The sequence below is a fragment of the Hyposmocoma kahamanoa genome, unplaced genomic scaffold (genome assembly GCF_003589595.1).
Source record: "Hyposmocoma kahamanoa isolate Upper Pololo Valley unplaced genomic scaffold, ASM358959v1 232, whole genome shotgun sequence".
In the NCBI taxonomy this organism is placed as follows: domain Eukaryota; kingdom Metazoa; phylum Arthropoda; class Insecta; order Lepidoptera; family Cosmopterigidae; genus Hyposmocoma; species Hyposmocoma kahamanoa.
In genome coordinates, this window is record NW_020653750.1 from 3,893,631 (window position 1) to 3,909,829 (window position 16,199).

General features: G+C 35.2%; 1 protein-coding gene across 1 annotated transcript in view; it reads left to right on the forward strand.

Moving 5' to 3' along the window:
* LOC113228619 (protein lethal(2) giant larvae) overlaps nucleotides 1-16,199 on the forward strand; it is a 56,382-nt gene that overhangs the window by 25,549 nt on the left and 14,634 nt on the right. The window contains exons 3-8 of the mRNA XM_026461973.1: nucleotides 10,939-11,116; nucleotides 11,323-11,569; nucleotides 11,849-12,036; nucleotides 13,244-13,423; nucleotides 13,645-13,733; nucleotides 14,813-15,015. Of these exons, the coding sequence (XP_026317758.1) occupies nucleotides 10,939-11,116; nucleotides 11,323-11,569; nucleotides 11,849-12,036; nucleotides 13,244-13,423; nucleotides 13,645-13,733; nucleotides 14,813-15,015 (1,085 nt within the window). The remainder of the gene's footprint in view (nucleotides 1-10,938; nucleotides 11,117-11,322; nucleotides 11,570-11,848; nucleotides 12,037-13,243; nucleotides 13,424-13,644; nucleotides 13,734-14,812; nucleotides 15,016-16,199) is intronic.

Genomic DNA, 16,199 nt, shown 5'->3' on the forward strand with positions numbered 1-16,199 from the left:
GACATAAGATATTGTGACAAACTAACCAAGCGAGTTGCCTCGTGTATGAGTAACTCAACACTAATGCACTCCAGTGCCTTACTATCGAGCAACCCACACGCTCCAGAATGGTGTATCCCACGCTGCATACGTAATAAATACTCGATTTATTAAATTTAGTCTACAAGATTGGTTGTCGACCTGTAAATAAGGAATACATCGATTTGGCTCACAATTGATCCTCGGTACACTTTTATACAGTGCTAATTGTCTTCATAAAATGACGTCACTTGGCACGATCGATCTGTTTATATAACCTACTAATTTCAGTACATATTACACATCGTTGACATAATTCTACGAGTGCAATAGTCTATTGATTTTATTATTTCTGTCTGAGCGGAATTAACAAAAAAGAAGTTTTTTTTTGTAGTCAGTATATTAGATGATTTTGGACGATGTTCTTTTTGTTAATATTAACCTCAGCAAAGAAGGGAGAACGGTATTTTGAATTACATAGTTACAATAGGCAGTGTACCTTTTGTCCTCAGCAATAATGGAGTTGTATATATGTATTTATGTATAGACGTCATATTATATATATTTGAATAGGAACGTGCACGTCTTAATTCGTGTTATATCTCACATTGTTCAAATTCCATAATGGCGATATAAATTACATTACATATTATGAACGGACTACAGTTTAAATCAACTTCATTATCGTTTGTTATCAGTTATTTTAATTATTGTTGTTTTAATTATAATTAGTAACTATATGGAGACTAGAATAATCAATACAAATACTTATATCTTACGACGAACTCAGTGGCTCCGCATTTAACAATTAGCATAAGGAGGACCTGGGTTTTATGTCCGTAAGGAGCAATTTAGGAAACAAAAATTTCTAAAGTGTGCTTTGACTACACTGTCCACGGGCTGATCTGGGGTCAAGACCTGAACTTATGAGGCACCTATGCTTGCACAGTTTCTAGTGCCCTTCTCGTAAACCCAAGAGGTTGGTAGGGAGGGTCACTATAAACAAAACTAATGTAGAAATATACGGGACTTTGCTTTGACTACGTTGCTCTGGTACTTAAATTTGTAGAGGTTTTCAAATTTGTGACCAGATATTTGTGATTTCTTACCGATTGTGATTCTTGAGATTTATGTGAGTTCTTACTATTTTATCGTGCCCTGATTTGGCTGGATGTTATTTTTCTTTTTATTACCTATTTAACTTCGACTTCTTTCAACAACTACATATTATACAAAATCAATAACCCAACGTATAAAACACTGTATGCCACACCCTTCTAAGTAGAGAATCAGTTCAATGTATTTTTAGACTCGAAAAAATCATAGGTTTGTAGGTACTCGAAAAAATCATAGTTTCCTACCCTGCTCTTAAGATTTCCGCTCTAACAATCGCATGCGCAGATACAGATACAGTTTTTGTTTAGAAGTCAATTACTTGTGAAACTAGTAACCACCGCGGATAAAACCTGATTGGAACATCGTCCAGTGTAAATCGAACAAAGTAAGGCAACTTACCTGTTGTAAAGTCATCGCACTTCAATAAGCTTTTTTCCGAAACTTATGTCAGTATATGTTACTCGTTTAGTAACAATCTATACACATCATGCGTGAGGGTAAATAAATATTAAAAAATTCTATTGGCCTAAAAGCTAATTTACAAAAGCGTCCGGTGATCGAGTGTATTAACGTCATACACTCGATCACCGGACGCTTTTGTAAATTGTACCTAAATTTGACCAAGATATTTTTAATTTTTATTTTATTTATTTAGGACAACCAACAACTGAGGCCATGAGAACCATATTGGCCTAACTCATTTTTTTACAATATTGAGTTTATGATTTTTTCCGGTGCAAATTGATCATTTTGATAGAACCAGAAAGGCCTAAAAGTGATACAACGAATTTTCACTAGATGGCAGCATAATCATTGTTATGGTTTTTAGTCTGTGATCTAAATTTGAGGTGCCATACTGGCCTAAGTAAGATAGGCCACTATGGCTTGTCCATTGAATTAGGCCACTATGGCTTGTCCATTGAATTAGGCCACTATGGTTCTCATGGCCTCAACTCATACACTTAATACATACAATTTTGATTATACAATTGAAACGGAGTAATGCTAAAGTGTTGACTCAATTAAAGGTTGCCACCACATGCAACACAGTCAAACACAGTTAATTATTTATATACATAATATATACAGTTATTCAAACTTTTAATTTATATAACATGTAGTACAATATATATTTTTAATACCAAATGTAGAAAGATAAACTTTACAAATAGGAAGAAAGTAAGATGTTAACAAACATAAATAAAAATTACTACTATAATTATAACTATTAGAACTATAATTATACTGTATTACAAATAAGGCTTGAAGTTGCCACAGCAACAGCTCACGTAAAATAAAAATAGTGGTGCACCAAATATATCTAAGCACTAATAAATGCTAAATTACGAAGATACAATTTTAAAGAAAGAAATTTTGTAAGTGTAGTCCACCGTATCATACAGGGTTCCACACCGAACCCTTTGTTACAAGCGGCCTCTAATGATTTTAATATGTCAAGAAATAGTATATATGAATAAATAAACTGTATTGTTGTGTTTATAATTAACATAGTTGTCTAGGAATCAGTATGTTTTCATTAACCGTGTCTACTGCATGACTCTTAATGTTACGATGTCAGTATTGGGCACAGATTAGTATGGCAGACTAGTCCTTCTAACGGTTTGAAACCGGTCTGCTAGCCGCCCGTCGAGATTCTCGCCAAGTGCACGTATACTCGCTTACATTATTAAATTTTTGTGTCTGCATGTGTAGAGACAAACCTTTTGTAAAACCATTGTACTTTTCGTAAAACATTACAAAGTTAAATCTTCTTTTTTTTATTTAGATCAGCGCTTTATGAGTCTTTACTTATGTATGTAAAATGTACTGTTTTGGGCTTTACTCTCTTTATAACATTATTTCTCGCAGTATACTTAATGCGTACGTAAATATCGATCATTATAGCTTTCTGTACAACATGAACGAACGTATCGGGCTTTACTGTCAAGTTTAGTGTCCGGTATATAGATACAGTTGTGCATATAGGCCGTAAGTACGATTTGAATAATATCTGCGTGTGGAATGGGTCACCGGTCACGGTACTGCCGCGCAGGAATCCATGTTGTCAAGCCCTGCCTCGATTGTCAGCTACGACATGCGACATGTCTACTAAATATTCGATTTTAGGCTTTTAGTAAGTATTTTAACTTAGCTGGCTTACAGTTTGATTATTATCTATTTTTGATCCAAATCCGAAAATGCAAAACCATTTTATGTTGTTTACACTCTCATAATAAGAATTGTAGAAACCTCAATCTCCAATTGCCTCTTTTATGTATCAGGGTTATACAATAGAATAGGTACAATATCTTACGCAAAGACACCGTGTATCGCAAGACGCTGTCTGATACGGTTTTATCCAGCTATTGTCTCGTACTGGAAAGGATTCACTAATGACAAAACAATATTATATTGTTTTAATAGCGGTACTTTTACTTACAAACTACCAAATAATGATAAAAAATCACATTGGTATTTTCTCTGCATTATCATTATAGTCAAAAATTTTATTGACTATTATATATTTTTTTTACAATTTTATTGAATCAGAAATTGAGCTGATTATTAAACTATCGGATGCCTTCATAACGAGAAAGAATGAAATGAAAGATGGCATCCGGATGAAACATACTAATTATATATCTGCGTTGGTACCCTTAATCACCCATTTAATCAGTCGATGTTTGGCCACTTCGATATACCCCCACTTCTCAAAGATAGGCGTCATACGACACATATATAAAAAAGGGAACCGCGATGACTACAATAACTACAGACCTATTACTGTACTCTCGTGCATAGATAAAATTATGGAAAGATACATAAGTAATCAATTGAATAAATATTTAATAAAAAAGGATGTCATTAATACAAAACAGTACGGATTTCAGAAAAATAAAAGTACTACACAGCTTCTGCGCACTTTTTCGAACCAAGTAAATGATTCATTAGATTAAAAAATGCATGTACTTGTAACATTGATTGATTTTAGTAAGGCATTCGATGTGTTGAAATATGAAATCCTATATGACCGGATTTCGCGAGGTGGTATACAGGGCCCTTTATTGGAATTATTTAAAAATTATAATTCCAGCCGATACACGACTGTAAAAATAGAAAATGAATTTAATAACTTAATACCAACTGAATAAGGCACAGCACAAGCCTCGGTTTTTGGGCCGACAGAGTATTTACTTTACGTGAATGATATGTCGAATGTCATTAAAGAGGTTCTGTATATCAGTTCGCTGATGATACTTGTCTTTTAGTGGCCAATAAGGATTTAAATGTAGCACAGACTGATATGCAATATAATTATAACCAATTATGTAAATGGACCCATGATGTAGGATTAGTGATAAATGCGCAAAAAACAAAACCTATACACATACGCTCATCACATAATAAAGTACCTTTCAAGCCGACAATCATTTCTCACAGTCATCAGTGTTTGCATGTTTCGGTGAATGTTTGCTCATGTCAATCTTTAAAAGTTATAGATAGTCCTATGTATATAGGTCTTGTGATCGATAACAGATTTAGCTGGGGACCACACAAAGACTATATGTGCAAAATTAAGATCTATTCTAGGGAAATTTTCAGTGCTTAAATATAAGGTACCTTACAAAACTTTAAGGTTAACTTTAATATATGGCCCTAGCCGATTCTGTGATTGGGTACGGCATAAGTAGTTATGGTATCTTAAAGAAATCCATAACTTAGTCAAGTAATGAGTCTTTTGATAAAGTTAAAGTTTCAATTTTGACTGAATTTAATGATGTACATAAATTATGTGAATACCAGACACCAAAAAATTTAACAATCATAGAAATCAAAAAATGTTTGCTTCCTAAAACAAATAATGTATGTGGTACTCGAAAATTAGATTATATAATTCCTAAATTACTAAATGAATTGCCTGCGCGCATTCAAGATCTATATGTGGAGGAAATAAGTAAAAATGTAAAAATAAAGTAAAGAAATACTTATCGAGTTCTTAGGTTTTCGCGATTAATAAAGAAATACTTAAACCTAAAGAAATACTTGTTAGAGCGAATCGCTGTGGACGGATAAACCGTTAGTGGTTTTTTGAGCTACAGCTGGCATGTATGTAATAAACCATTGTAAAATGCATTAAATAAATAAAAATAAAAAACCAAAATAATGAAAAATCATCAAAACATCAAACAGCATCAAATCTAATGCTGTTGGGCACGATGACGTAAGTAGAATTATGGTTATGTGTATTTTAGAATGTATACTCCCTATTATCACGCACGTAGTTAATTTCTCGAGTATGACTGGGGCTTTACCTTCTCTGTGGCGAAATGCTCATGTAATCCCTCTTCCAAAAGTTACTAACCCCAGCCTCCTCAAGCATTACCGTCCCATCTCAATTCTTCCTTTTCTTTCTAAAGTCTTAGAGGCTGTCGTTCACAAACAATTGTCTGCCTATGTTTACTCAAACAATATCCTTTGTCCATTTCAATCAGGTTTTCGACCAGGTCATAGTACTTCTACTGCATTGCTAAAGATTGTTGAGGATGTAAGGAGGGGCATGGACTGTACTCTACTTACTGTGCTGGTCCTAATTGACTTCTCCAATGCTTTCAACGTCGTGGATCATGACCTTCTCCTTGCTACCTTAGACCACCTAAACATCTCTTCAATGGCAGCTCAATGGTTCTCTTCTTATCTCCGCGATCGCCAACAAGCGATTCGTATTGATCGCTCGTTCTCAGAATGGTGTAAACTCACTTCAGGGGTACCTCAGGGCGGAATTCTCTCTCCTCTCTTGTTTTCTATTTTCATAAATCTGATTACGTCCAGCATCAAATGTTCTTACCACCTATATGCCGATGCCGACGACTTGCAGCTTTATACCGAGGTTAATGTCGGTGGCATAAGTGATGCAATTGTATTAATTAATGATGACCTTCATCGCGTCTCGGTTGGGTCCCAAAGGTTTGGTATCAATGTCAACCCTTCCAAGTGTCAAGCCATCATCCTTGGAAGCTCACGCCTTTTTTCGTCTTGTGATCTGTCGTGCGTGCCACCAATAATGTATGAGAACGTAGTGATTCCTCTGTCAAATCAGGTAAAGAACCTGGGGCTTATTATTGACACAGGCCTTACGTGGGATTCCCAGGTGTCTGACGTTTGTCGTAGGGTTACAGATACACTAAGAGCTCTATACAGGTTTAACAACTTTCTTCCAATTAAAACCAAAACTCTCCTTGTTCAAGCTCTAGTGTTGCCTGTGATTGATTATGCTGACGTGTGTTACAGTAACATCTCTCAAGTCTTTTTGAATAGATTAGATCGTCTTCTTAACAACTGCATTAGGTTTATTTTTGGTCTGCGGAAGTATGACCATATATCTGCTTGTCGTCGTCAACTAAATTGGCTTCCTATCCGTGAACGCAGGTCCTTAAGATTTTTAACCACTCTTTTCTCCATCTTGTTCGACCCGGCTGCACCTGATTATCTTAAATGTTCATTTCAATTTCAAAACGCTCGGCCGGGTTGCGAATTTCGATCTTCCCGTAGCCTTAAGCTTTCCATTCCTTCTCATCGCACTGATTTTTTGTCTAATTCTTTTACCCTTCATGCAATTCGTCTTTGGAACGCGCTCCCGCTCCATGTAAGACAAGCTCAGACCAAATTATCTTTCAAGCGCATGTTGCGCAAGCATCTGTTTGACAATAGTCAAAATTAAGACACTGTTTAATGTTGCTTTGGGTACATACACACATCAAAAAAAGTTTGCGATCACTTCGAAAAACTGAAATCTTTTTTGTTACTGTAGATTATATAATGATTTTTTCTTCTTTTTAGATTCTTTATTTAAAAATAAATTAGAACATAAAACAATGACCCCGTTCAATTGTTTTTTCATATAAAAAGGCTTTCAGTCCTAGCTTACGCTCATTCAGAAATCTGATTTAGTCAATTATAAGCGATTCAAGATATTTTTCGCGGAAAGTTGTGATTGAAAAAATGCCAAGAGGATTATCAGAGGTTTTACGAGCTAGAATAGTAACTTTGAGGGAAGAAGGATACACCACGAGAGTAATAGCACGCAGACTTGCTATATCCCAATCCTGTGTCGTGGCTACGTTGCAGAGGTATCACGGAATGGGGAATTTAGCTGACCGACCCCGCAGCGGTCGCCCAACTGTTTTGACAGCTGCCCAAAAGCGCTATATTAGATTGCTGGCAGCCCGTGATCCAACAATCAACACCACTAAAATAAAAGCAGAAGTCAGGGCCGCCTCTGGGCTTGAAGTTAGCACGCAGACCGTTCGCAATTACTGAGACTTCGGACTTAGACTTCGGCAAAATGAAGAAGGTGAGGACGAAAACATTTGGCAAAATTGTCTCTTAGTTGACGAATCCCGAATCAGCACTCATCCAGATAACCGACGTGTCCGTGTCTGGAGAAGACCAGGCGACCGTGAAAGACAAAGAACTGCCACAGGAACAGTTCAGCAAGGCGGAAAATCGGTGTCCTTTTGGGGTGGCATTATGATTGGAGCTAGAACGCCTTTGATCCCGTATCGGGGCTTCATGACAGCAGACATGTACAAAGCAGTTGCTATTGATGATATCGTCAGACCATTCCGAGTAAACCATGGGCACCAATTTGTACTGGTCGATGATAATGCGCCCGCACATCGAGCTCAACGAGTCAATGCTGCTCTTCAAGAATACGATATCACACGATTAGACTGTTCTGCCGGCTCGCCCGACTTAAACCCAATAGAGCACGCGTGGGATGCTCTTAAACGAGCAGTATGGAACCGTGAGCCACGTCCCCAGATAGTTCCAAAGCTCAGGGAAGCCGCTATTGAAGAATGGGATAGGTTACCCCAGGAAATGCTGGATAACTTGATCCTCAGCATGCCCAGGAGGATCTTCGCATGTATTCGAGCCAGGGGAGGAGTTATTTTATATTGAATTCACACCTTTTAATAATAAATTGTTGTTTAAGTTTAATTAAACAGTCTTTTTCTTTCAACGAAATTTCTATCACTATTACATTATGATTAATGGCTCAATTTTTTAAAATAAATAATAAAAAATAGTTTTATATTTTAATTTCAAACAGGGTATTCCTATTTAAAGAAAGCATACAACATAGATTTTTTCTTGATAAAGTTAAATTTAAAGAATTATAGGAGCTTATGCTATTGATCGCAAACTTTTTTTGATGTGTGTATATCATATTATTTATTATTATAATATATATATGTAAGTTTATTATGTATGTATAATAAGTATGTTTATTGTATGTTATTTATTTATACCATACAAATTATCGATTAGTTTTCTAGTATTTCTATTTCTTCTTGTTTAAGTGTAGCACCAACCTATTGTGTTTTTTTTTCTGTTTGGCCCAATGGTTGACTGGTAGAGAATGTCTTATGGCATTAAGTCCGCCATTTGTACTTCAGTGTATTGTACAATAAAGTTTAAATAAATAAATAAAAATCACATTTGCGTTTTATCTGCATTATCATTATAGTCAAAAATTTTATTCACATTTCCCATACTTTCACCTCAAGACATAAGGCATTTTTAATACGCTATAGACTGATCAGAATTCTTTGTGAACTATTTCCATTGTCTGCATAACTTTCACGGCACGTGCTTGTGATGATATGTTAGAGCGAGAGACCGTGATGTATAGTCCAAAAAGGTAATTACCAAAGCGCCGTTATTTGGTCAAGCAAATACTTGCGAGTAATGCTATACGAATGTGTTAACGTAAGATTGGGATGGTGATATAATTAATACACATAGGTTCAGGATGTGCAAAGCAGGTATGTGTAATTCAGTTTTGAAAATGCAATTACGTTATTTTAAATTGCACTGTAGCACCACAATTCAGTCCCCATTCATTCCTTTAAATTACTATACAGAACGCGTATAATAGTATTTTAATAAGGGGAAATGATGAAAATATGAAATTAGTTATTGTGAAACATGGAAAACTACTCAAGAATTACTTTCTTTATTACAAATTATTTCTTTCTTTCCAAAGTTTATGAATAACGACAAAATAATAAAAGGATTTCGTGTATATTAAACACTGACCGCGACTAGCAGTTATTTCTATTTACTTGTTATACGGGTTTGCAAAATTTCAAACTTGTTACAATTATCAACTATAAATAAAACGGTTACTTCATACACTTTGTGTTTTCTTAAAATTTAAATCTAGACCACATGTAGAGCTCGCTGTAAAATTTATAACTGCAAATGAATGTTTGCAAATGTCGTGCTAGTTTACTTACGTAAATTATTAAGTATTAACATTTTTTTTCATTATTACAGCATAAAGACAATAAACAGTGTTTGTACCATGTGACACACTACAGACACACAAAAGGTTTTGTTGAATATGTGACTGATTCCCACGTATCTAATAACAGTTATAAATTTAAAATGTCTGGTTTTATTTACCTTTACGTAATTATGTTAGTGATTAAGTACTATATTAGCGGTTGATATATCTATAAAAACATTCCAAGCTGCATATTAATAAGATAATCCAAACGTGACGTCTTTGCTTACACTTATAAAATTGTAGACCTGGTTCATTCTAGGTAAAATAATGAAGGCACATGTCCAAACTCTACTGAGAGAACACTGTGTTTAAAAAATACATAAGAATAAACTTTTATTCGAATTGACAGTAAGTGTGTCGTTTCGGCACCATTTTAAATTCAAGGCATTAAAATGACTTGTATACTGAGAACCACCCTGGGCTTTACACTTAAAACCAGCTTATCGTAAGTGACGTAGGGTTTAATTTATAACTAAAGTGTAAAGTTGGACAGGCTGTTGTCCTACTTTAATCTTTTGTGTCTTGCAAAATGGAGCCTTTCTTTTTACTCTTTGTTGTCTTATCTCAACTTCCCGCAGTGACGGTATTACTAGTTACAACCATCTTTACACTGCATGACCTGTAGTGACATAACGCGAATTATTTATCTCATAAGAATGAGTCACCAGTCGTCACGTTTTCGTGTACTTGGTGAACCATTCCGTGACAGGAGGCGATTGTATTATGCGACATGTCAAATCCATTACAATAAGATTATTTTAGCATTTAATTATTGTCTATGACGTCGTTCGGACGAACGGACTCCACTAGCTGTAACTTTGTAGCGTGTACGTCAAAATCAAGACTTAAATAATTGTGCATCTCAATTAGTCCGTAGTAAATTGAGTTTTGCTTCAATTGCCTCCGTGGCCGCACGATTGCCATGCTTGACTGCCACGCAGAGGTCCCGGGTTCGATTCCCGCGCCTGGAGATATATTTGTGTGGCCTACATTTATGTCTTTTGTGAGTTTGAGTGTAATTTGTGTTTATGTGTGTGACAATGGCACCCGCGATACAAGGTTTCCCTAGTGCGGGACTATAAAATCAAATAAGGAAGAAAAAGGTGAAAGAAGTTAGTTACACTATAGAAATTCAATAGTGTAATTAGTGTACCTTCCAATGTTTTTGAATATGAGATCGCTATTTTGATATAGAGATTTATTAGAAATAGTATCCAGTAAAAGAACTGACAGCTTCAAAATTAGGCCGCCAAATTTCGGCAGGTGTGGCGCTACACTAAAAGATGTATTGACAAATTAGGATGAACATTTTTATTATTAGTAGATAGCATTACAATCAGTCTTTGAAAGCTACTACTTTTTCACATCCGACGAAAAGCGCTAATACGCAGACCGTGAGTCAACTACTATTTCGAATATATTTTTATAGTTTAAATTTGCCTTGTCCATAGACAGTACAGCACGGCTTCCCCCACAGAGCGTCAGCCCTATCATGGGACCCTCTACTCAGGCTGGCCGCACTAGGCACAGCGACTGGCGCACTTAAAGTTTACGGCCGACCTGGCGTCGAATTCTACGGCCAACACACCAACCCAGATGCCGCTATCATACAGATTAAATTCATACCCGGTAAGACATCAATTAACAGTCCTACATTATTTGCGTATAAAAAGAGAATGTGAATGAAAAAATCAAGTTAAAGAGATATTTTATTACAACTTTTACTGTATACGTAGACGTTAAATCATTTCCCGTCTAAAAATGAGCATTGTATTTGCGTCTACTATCGCTTTGCTCATTTCAGTTGAAAGCGATTTATTTTACTATGCTTTCAGGCACGGGTCGTCTAATATCGCTATGCGACGACAACAGTCTCCATCTCTGGGAAATAAACGAAAAATCACTCGTCGAACTCAAATCATACATATTTGAGGGTAAGAACAAGAAAGTATCGTCAATGTGCGTCGAATCTTCAGGCAAGCACTTACTACTCGGCACAGAAGGAGGCAACATCTATTCGCTGGACCTCACTACCTTCGCAATCACAGATGACGTCATATACCAGGATGTCGTCATGCAAAAGTTAGTTAATTTCATTACATTACATTTTCCTCGTTTCATTGTAGTCTTCTCGAGGAAATACGATACTCAGTTTACCGTCATTCATCAGACAATCACTTTCAATTACAATAGTTTTATAAATAGATTTCGCATTTAATTGATCATTTGTATTTTTGTGCAAACTAATACAGCTTCCTCTAATTCTACTCATGTTTTCTAGAAACAACAATTCAAAATTTAATTTATTAATTTCATATGTGCAATCTCACATTAAACCACTCTTTTCATACTATGGAACAGCTGTCCAGAAGACTTCAAAGTGAATCCAGGCGCAGTGGAGTCCATCTGCGAGCACCCGAAAGTACCTTTGCGTGTGCTAATTGGTTACAACCGTGGGCTGGTGGTGTTATGGGACCGTGGTACCGCTGCGCCCACACACACGTTCGTTTCCAACCAGCAACTTGAGAGCCTTTGCTGGAATGACGACGGTGAGTGATAACATGAGTTACTATGTTAGAAGTTACTGGAGATGCGCTATTATTAATTATTATTCACCTAAAATTTTTAGATCTATTATTGAAACTCATAAAATTTAATTTCATAATAATACTGCTCATAATAATTACTCACTCATACACCTCTTTACTGCTAAGGCTTTATTCGTAATTTGTATTGTCGTGACAATTCTTAGTTTTTTATTATTCCTATTCATATTATGTCACATACATTATTTCTGACTCATAACTACTTATAAGTATTACAATTTGCTTATAACTATTTATAAAACTAATATTATGAAATTTGATAATGACAAGCATGTTATGGCTTCTAAAAATCAGCTTTAGTTAGTGTATTGATGAGAATCGTAGTCATCTATTTCCTAAAGGTTCAGGCACTAGCCAACTCGATCACGGTACGAAAGATTACCTTTCTGCTAGGTTAGTTCACAACAGTAACTAAATCGGCTGAATCGAAATATTATTAAGGAAAGGAAAATCATGTTTCTAAATATTAAGTTCTTCATGTTGTTAAATATTAAGTATGTTGACTAATATGAAGCTTTTTCCTCTTCCCCGTAACAACGTCACCGGGAATCACTGATCTGATTTAGGGCGCGATCTCATTATATCGTAACGTTTTATTTATCGTCATACGTCGTCCTAGCTCTTCTAGCTTGGTAATAAATTGTATTATAAGTAAAACTTGTACATCGGCGCCTTACTTTCTCAAACTCGTATCTTGTAAGGAGTGATAATTCAGCATTTTTTGCATTTCAGTTATTTTGTGCTTTATGATACGAACTTGAGAAAGTAAGGCGACGATAATCTCCATAGATACATTTGTCATAATAATGTTATGGGTAACTTTGGCTATTAATTTTGAATTTAAACAGAATTATGAAATGTGATAAAGAAACAATTTGTATTAAACAATAAAATTTGAAGATGAATTAATTTTATGTGAACCGATATAGATATAAACGTTACATGTACTTTGGTAAAAACGCCCAATAAACAGTATCACAGAATACTTAATAGTTACAGTATTCCTTTGTTGAAATGCATAAATCCCAAAGCGTGACATATACTCATATTTTATAAATTCAAAATACGTAGTATTGGATATTATTTTCTTTTAATCGTTCAGAATAAAAAGATTTTATATAAGTACTAAAACTAACTAAACAAATTCCAGGAGAACACTTCACATCGTCTCACAACGACGGGTCGTACGTGACGTGGGAGGTAGCCGGGGCAGCCAGTGACCGTCCTTTGAAGGAACCAGTGACTCCGTACGGGCCATACCCTTGCAAAGCAATAAACAAAATTCTTATTCGCACCAGCATTGACGGTGAAGAGGTCACTATTTATGCCGGTAAGTGTTTCAGGCGTTCAACTATTTCTCCAAAAGAAATAATAAACAATATGATTGGATTTCATCAACGAGTCGTGCAATGGAAAGATAATTGAAAAGGATATTTATCTCGTCTCACTATTATTATCAATCCGACATGTTGGTTCAATATTTGTGTGCTTCGATGCCATTGGCATAATTAACTGGCTAGTAAACCACAACATAATTTTGTATAAATTCAGGTGGCATGCCCAGAGCTTCATATTCTGACAAATACACCGTAACTGTACAACAAGGAGAAAAACACGTTGCATTTGATTTTACCAGTCGCGTAAGTATTTTCTACATTTACAACTTAAATCATTTTTTAGATTTTAAGTTACAATTTCATTCTTTTAGAATTGTAGAAGTTGTTTTTCTTAACTATTTTTTGTATAGTATAAATAAAAATGGCTAACTAATCATATAATGTTAATAAACCCAATGTTCTGTATACGTGCAAGTGCACATAACAAATACAACTGTCGGTCGACATTCCAGCAGCCATCGTAGCATGATATCATTTATTTTGCCTAGCTGGCATACACTGTACAAAATATACAGACTTGTACAAGTCTTATAAAAAAGTACATTAAATTACTAACCCACCAGATTGTTCCATTAAATCAGTGCAAATATTAGATAATAAAAAAAAGATAAATAATGTAAAGATAGAAAGTTACACCACCTGTCACACAGGTTATAGCTTATATTTTAATTTGTCCTTGGGGGTCCTCTGTAAAATACAATATCTACCGCTTCTTGCTTGTAATTCACAAACGATAAAGAAAAAAACACTGACGTCTTTCAATTTGTTGTAATAAATACCCACTCGAGTGTCTGATAAATGTGTTTTAGGCGTGATCTATAAAACATTGTTAGTTAAGTAATTTTGAAACGAGAGTAGTTTCTTGGGCAATCAATTTAAAATTCATTACTAAAATTGGTAAATCAATTTTAGTAATCAATTTTAGTAATGAAGCAGAGTCTATATTTACCGTTTACTATTTTATATAGAAAAATTAGATGATACAATCACTGAGTTTTTTTCTTTTTGTTCATTATTAAACCAGTAACAGTTCTGTAGCACTAGTAAAATGTTTTATCATTTGTTCATTTGATATTGGATGATAATGATATATTTTGAAGGTTTACGTATTAAGATTACGTATTTTTCTTGGTTACTTAATTATCAACTCTAAAACACTGTCGATAGTCCGAAACTTGGGCCGACGCAGACCGGCAGATGGAAGGGCACAGGAAGATTAAATTTATCAATATTTATTTTATGCCATTTCAATTGAAATTAGACATAAATTTAAATGCTTTGAGACCGAGCTCGGACTATCGTAGCGTATTTCTCTATTGAAGAGCACGCTAGAGGATACCGCGGCGAGAGGTTCCCGCAGATATGTGACGGTAAAAATCCAGTTTGCACCAGATTCCACCGGTGTGCGCCAGAGTCTGCCTGAATGCGCCGGGGTCTTTTTGACTGCTTACTCGCTGATGGAACGAAATCAATTCCGATCGACCGGTGGCATGAAAGCAAATACCGCATTTCAGTGGATTTTGCGGTACGCTGACGGACACTCGCGGTGTCGTAAGGGATATCTCTCAATAATCCTCTTCAATGGTCTGCCGCTCCGTCGGACGATTGGCACTGGCTCTTAAAAAGACTTTTGACGACAATTGCAATGAATGAAAATTAATCGTCGATAATTCCGAAATCGCGTGTATTTGTTTTTTCAAATAAAATAATATTTAAATTAAAATATAAATTTCTGGTTTGTAAACGGCTATCCCGCTCAATATTTATGAGAGAGGGAATAGCGCAGAAAAAGCTGACGCAAGAGTAACTCATTTTGTAGCCATACTCAGCACGGCGATATAAAGTCGCACTGCGCGCGGTGCTTCATAGACTTTACACTACCGCATGTGCTATTACTCGCTCTTGTGATAAAATTCCAACATGGCGATTAGTAGTGCATATTTTTATAAATATAGCTCATACACGTCTTGAAGCATAAATTTTAATAATTAATAAATTAATTGTCATTGAGCAGTCACTTCAGTCGTTCATATTTATTATACCTCTCCGAGCGTCTATCAATTATGTCATTTAGTATCAAATTAACATCCAAGTAATGTAGCTTTATTTATACACGAGTACTCATTAACCTACCAACAAAGTACTGTAATAATTCGTTTCAAATAACATGATTCTGGTGACGTTTGAGATTTGAAGTTTCTAGGGATGAGTGATGTGAAATCGAATGAAAAAAATCGGTTTAAATATCTTATCGAGATCATTTGTGACGAAGACAGAAACAATTTACGGCAAATAATTTTAGAACAAATAGTAAACAAAATAGATAAAATGCAATTATTATGTTATTAACTTACCTAGTAAACTATACAAAAAATAAAAATCAACAACAACCAAATAAAAAGTCAACAACAAACCATAAAATCAACTGCAACGAAACGAAATTTGACCAATTACTCTAACATCACGCAAAGCTCAAAATAAAATGAAAACGACCCGCATGTAAGGTGCATTACACTCGTATTGACGCGAGATACAAAATAGTCGATTCGATTTATCGATTTTATGGTGTAAATCTCTATGGACAAAATATTCCATTTTACGCATCAAGTAATCGGGGTAATTTATATTTATCTTTATTATTATTTCTTTTACTTTCTACTTAATATTTTTTGGTTATATACTCGATGTACGGCCTATGGTCATTAGGAA